This window comes from Nicotiana sylvestris, chromosome 6 (assembly GCF_000393655.2).
Source record: "Nicotiana sylvestris chromosome 6, ASM39365v2, whole genome shotgun sequence".
Classification (NCBI taxonomy): domain Eukaryota; kingdom Viridiplantae; phylum Streptophyta; class Magnoliopsida; order Solanales; family Solanaceae; genus Nicotiana; species Nicotiana sylvestris.
Window position 1 is genome coordinate 38,560,733 of NC_091062.1, and position 5,647 is coordinate 38,566,379.

At 36.2% G+C, this 5,647-nt stretch overlaps 1 protein-coding gene across 1 annotated transcript; it reads left to right on the plus strand.

Annotated features, from left to right (window-relative positions):
- The first annotated feature begins 244 nt into the window (after positions 1-244).
- Positions 245-5,415, plus strand: LOC104247365 (vicilin-like seed storage protein At2g18540). The gene is made up of 6 exons (XM_009803355.2): positions 245-373; positions 1,673-2,109; positions 2,190-2,242; positions 2,710-2,747; positions 3,937-4,366; positions 4,993-5,415. Exons 1-6 carry the CDS (start codon positions 348-350, stop codon positions 5,206-5,208), a joined length of 1,200 nt encoding a protein of 399 aa, XP_009801657.1. The 5' UTR covers positions 245-347; the 3' UTR covers positions 5,209-5,415.
- Positions 5,416-5,647: the final 232 nt, after the last annotated feature.

Below are 5,647 nucleotides of genomic sequence, written 5' to 3' on the forward strand. Positions count from 1 at the left end.
TCAAACCAAGAAAAAAAAACCCGACTATAATTCAATTTGACTTGGTAAAAGTCACGGAATAGAATTGTTAGATAAAAGAATAGAATAAAGGATAAAATATAGTAATTATTTAATAAGAAGGAAGGTAACGACCAAATTCATGTTTCCATAAAATGATATTTTTACTATACAATAAAATTTAAGTATCAATCAAAACAAATAAATTTGGCTAGAATCTAAGAGTTAAAAAAAAAAAATAGTACACCAAATTAACCACGGGCCAAGATTACTTTTATCTGGGAACAGAATAGAGAGGAATATACAGTACTAGAGCGAGCAGGTAACACTTTATCACAAACGTATGGTGAATGCGTCTCTCCATCTTCTCCCCCATGTAAGCTCTCACACTCTCTCTATACGTTTGAATTTGGATTTCTGCCTTATTATTCCTCTTGGCTCTGCAAAAAATCTGACTGCAGTTTAGGAGCAAATTCAGAAACCCCGTCTCCGTAATTTGAACAATGGCTAGTGCTTTCTGTTTTTCTTTTTGTTTTATAATTTAGTTAATTTCCCTACCAGTATAATGGCATTACATCGGTTTCATTTTTTTTATATTTTGCTAGATGTGAAGTGAAATTTTGATATTTTTGGTCGATGATGACTGATGGGTTCGGTTTTGCATTTTATCGAATACTTTGTCGAGCTTCTTATTTTACATTTATTTTATGTTCATATATGAGACAAAATTTGAGCAATGTGATCACAATGAAGGAGCTTAACCCTATTTATCAATGTACCCAAGATTCCTTGACCATTTGCTGAGAAAATTAGTCTTTAAAGCCACCCAAGAAACAGATTTCTGAGGGACAGGCATCACATTAGGTATTTGCACTGTAATTTGAAGTTCTTGGTCATTTGATTTAAGTTAATTATTGAAATTTTCCTAGCTATCATTTGGACGAATAGGGTGACGAGACTAATTTGGTTCTTCATTGAGCCATTTTAGGTAAAATCTTATTCAGTAAGCACCTTAATTATTTTATCTGGACTTTATACAGTTGAACTCATTTGTAAATTGTAAATGAATGACACCACATTTTTTCGCGAGAATTAGGAGAAAGAGGCACTTAGTAAATTACTTGAGCATAAGAAATTTTCCACTAATGGTGATATTTTCCAATGGGCCTTTTTAATACCAAGGCGTCATTTTTGCATTCATCAGTTTTTGCTTTTGTTTCATGTATCTGAAATTCTGAGCCAAGCTGTCTCGTTGTTTCTCTTTTCCCTATCTTTTTTTTCCCCATTATGATTCATATTTTGATAGATCATTTGAGTTCTGCATGAGTTTTATTTTAATAAATGTTTAGTTATGCTTCAGTTTTAACAATTGCTTAACTGATTATTCAGTTTATCATTTGGTACATGTTCTGCTTTTCCCGCAGAAGGTAAAACAATTATGTGAATCCTAACCTCCTATGTTATAGCAGACACCACAAGAGTCTTGTATAACGTTATGTACGAGTGGTGCTTTGTTATCTTGATAGTAATAATGTTGTTTAACAAGAAATGGACAGCGGATGTATTGTTCTTTTGGCTACACACTAGGAGACTTAACCTTTGATTGTATGTTGCCCAATTAATGCTATTTATCAAACGGAAGCATCTCTGATCAATATATTTGTTTCTTCCTCAGGAAATTATCTCCTCATCTTTCTATCAATACCTCGCATAGTACTTTTCTTTCCCCAACTTCAGCTTGTGTCGCTGAGTGTACACGAAGTAGACTGAGCATATCAAAGTCAATTTATCATGCATCTGTGGTTCAGAACAACTCCTTATCATCTGGCTTTTCTGTTTCATCCAAAGGAGAAGACTCGTGTAAATTGTTATATGCTAGAAATGGTCCGGCAGAGATGTTGCAGTTAATGAGGTGTAATGCAAGAAAACAAAGTGCTGATATGAACAAGGAGCAAGTTTTGGCTGAAGACTTTCGAGAAGAGGATTATTCCAACAGAGACAAGGGTTTTGACTATGAGGATGGTAAGGAAAAGGAAGCAGAGAGAAGAAGAAAGATTGGATTAGCAAACAGAGGAAAAGTGCCATGGAACAAAGGCAGAAAACACAGTCCAGGTAGGTTTGATATGGAGGGTGGTATGTTAGTTCCTACAACATATATTTGTGTAGTTTAACTACTCTGCAGTACCTTGCAGAGACTCGTGAAAAGATCAAACAGAGAACCAAAGAAGCTTTGAGTGATCCAAAGGTGAAGTCATGTAAGAATCAATAGTTCGATGTTCTTCACACTGCATTTACTTCCAAAACAGATGTGGAACATGTGCTGTTGTTGGATTAAAGAAAAAAAACAATTAGTTTATCTAATTCAAACATATTTTATATCTCTAAATAGCCAACCCCACTTTTTTAGGATTGAGGCATAGTAGTTGTTGTATATATATCTCCAAACTGGCTTTACTTTTGGTTCTGCTTTGGAGTTTATACATGGAAATGAAAGACCACAATATCATCCAACGCTCCTTTACTTTTTTCCATTTTTTTTTGGGTTACCTCAAAGCATTGCTTCTGCCAGAGAATGACAATGGTAGCATGATAGTGTACTGACTATACGGTAGATATAGATACATACATTTATACGTACATGCTGTATGGTACATATAGATACATACATGTAAATCAATATCATTTTCTGTAATCTATTTTATCTATTTTCAGGTAAGACGAAAGATGTCTGAATGTCCACGCGTTCTAAGGTACTTTTCCGCCTCATCTTTATCATAATTGGAAGCTGTACGCACTTCTGTAGTTATACTTCCTTGCATCTTGGTAAAACATTCAAGTCTGCTACCGAATGCTCTGAAATGTTTATGATTTTGGTAGGTGTAATGAAAGTAAAGGCTCAAAGTATGAGGTCACATTTACTTTGCTAAGGAATAAATAACATTCACGGCTTTGTTTAAGCGTCCAAGAGTTAGGTTAGTTATATAAGAGCTTGAATTTCAGGATTTTGGACAATCTTGAGGAACTGTAACAGCCTAGCAGCGGGCGACTAACTTAAGTCAATCAATATACGTGTTTGCATATGTCTTTGTGTGGTATATGTCAGCTTTCATTAGACTATCTCTCTCTCTCTCTCTCTCTCTCTCTCTCTCTCTCTCTCTCTCTCTCTCTCTCTCTTTATAAGTTCAAGCTGAAGATACTACTGAATACCCTTGGCAAAGAAAGATAACATTGGAAGCACTATATTGAGCAAATATATTTTGCTTAAAGTTCCAACCGATCACTCCTTGTTCTTCTTGCTTCTGCATGTGCTTCCGACCAGCCACAGTTATATTCATTGCTAATGATACATCTATTCAAACAATTTCAGCTGGCTTACCAGAGCTTTGTAACCTCCTCTTGTGTCATTTCTGACCAGATATGATAGACACAGACTGCATGATAGGTTTTCCCCTCCTGATAAATAGACTCTGCTGTAGTTTTTCAGAGGCTCTCTACGCATCACACAGCTGCAGCATCTGCTGCAATTCGTCATTGTAGCAGGGACAAATGAAGAAAAGGTGATAAATAGTCTGTGTAATAACCACAAAAAGTACGATCAGTACGCTTAGCTACTCCCACGGCCGCTCCATTTTTAAATTTCTTTTAGGCGCTTTTACTAATAAAAAAGTATTTTAGGCACTTTTGACTCCCTGGTTTGAAATTTTAGAAGTTCTCAGTAGAGGATCTCTTCCTGAGCCATACTAGTGTGCGGTGTCATGATCTTCTTTGTAAAAGTTACTAGTATTGCCAGAAATCATTCTCTTTACTCTAGTATTGAATGATAGGAATTGTTTGACATCACTATAACTGCAGCATGAATAATAGTTCACCAAAAAGGATAACTTGCAAGTTAAACTTTTTTACCTTAAATCTGGAAGTCAATAATAACTCTCTTTGCAGCAATCAGACCAAGATAAGAATACGCACATCTCTGAGAAAACTGTGGGGGGAACGCTTAAAATGGAAAAGGTCAAGGGAGAAATTCTTTCAGTCATGGGCTGAAAGCATTGCAAATGCTGCTAAGGCAGGTGGGGGTGACCAAGAAGAACTAGAATGGGACAGCTATGACACGATTAAAAGAGAGATAGCTCTCGAACAGCTTCAGTCAGCTGCAGAAAAGGCTAAGGCAAAAGAAATGGCACGCATACGAGCTGAGAGAGCAGCACAGAGAAAGACAGAAAAGATGCAGAGACTAGCTCAAAGGAGAAAAGAACGAGAAGAAAAACAAAAAGTTGAAGGAAAAATAAAGAGACCGAGGAGACTGTCAAAGCAAGAGAAAGAAGAGCTAGCTGTTGCTGAAGAATTGAAACTCAAGGCTAAATTAGTGAAGGTCAAAACTCAACATAACCTTGCTTGAACATTGATATTAAAATATGCTTGAATATGGTTTACTCACGTAAATCAATTTTTGCCAACTTTCATTTTTAAAAGATAACATATTACAGATCATTTAACTGGGCCTAATCATGGAGATAACTACAGGTGGACCCGAGTGGTCTAGGAGTGCCATGGCTTCTCCCAAACTTTTGACAAATTAATATTTCATATCCTATGTATAAGGAAAATTTTGAAAACCCCTCCTATTTTGTTTGCTGGCCACTCCAAATTAATTGCTATTGCCTATTCCAAGAAATTACCATGTCTGCTAAAATAAAGTCAGAGATTATATTCTCTCATACATCAAATTTTGAACTTTTTGCTGAACTTTTTATCATGCACTATTCCCTTCTGGGAAAGGAAACACAATTGCTCCACAAGTTAGCACTGAAATAGTATATAATCTGAAACAAATTCCATTCCACTGTGAGTGCGGCTAAAAAGTTGCCATTTTGGTGCATTATTTGTGCTTCATAACTGATGTCATATCCTGTATGTTCACAGCTTCTTCTGCAGCTAAAAAGTTGGCACGTTGGTGCGTTATTTGTGTTTAACTGACCATTTCCTGTATGTTCACAGATTCAGAAGAAGAAGTCCACACCCAGTCAGGTTTGCAGAGAACATCAACGAGCTTGGGAAAGACTTGATGTAGGGTTCATAAAGAGAGCACACGTACAAAATACAGTTTCACTTGCAGATCAGATTCGTGTTGCCAAAAAGAGAACGGAGGTTGTGAATGGAAAAGCCTTTAGTATTACATCCTCTGGATCCGTTGAAATATCAGCAGAGGCCTAATTGTGCAGTTTACCAGCGGATTCAGAATGAACCAAAAAATCTACTTTCTCAATTCATTTACAAATGTAGTGTTTTACTTCATTTTTTCAGGAAAACTAAATTTTGTGTAGCTTGTGGACCTCCTTTTCTGTAAACATAAGACTCAGGAGTGACTACTGATTGTAATATGAACAACTGAATAGGAAAGAAGGTAATCATTGCTTTTCACTTGTGTTGCAGATATGCCTCATCCGTTGATGCTTTCAGCTACAACGGATTTGTTCCGAGATTTGTGACCCTTTTGTCTCTGTTTGGAAAGATTAGTTATACTTTAATTTTCTTTCTCATCCTATATTTACATCCCTTGGTTTTACATTACTGTTTCAATAATCAATATACGACCTTATAGCGACTATCCCACATTAGCTTGGAGAGAACTCTCACATCAGAATCTGCGATT

Coding starts and splice junctions, on each gene's coding strand:
- LOC104247365 (XM_009803355.2), top strand. CDS start 348: ATGCGTCTCTCCATCTTCTCCCCCAT. Junction 2,110..2,189: donor AGGCAGAAAACACAGTCCAG/GTAGGTTTGATA, acceptor AGTACCTTGCAG/AGACTCGTGAAAAGATCAAA. Junction 4,367..4,992: donor TCAAGGCTAAATTAGTGAAG/GTCAAAACTCAA, acceptor GTATGTTCACAG/ATTCAGAAGAAGAAGTCCAC.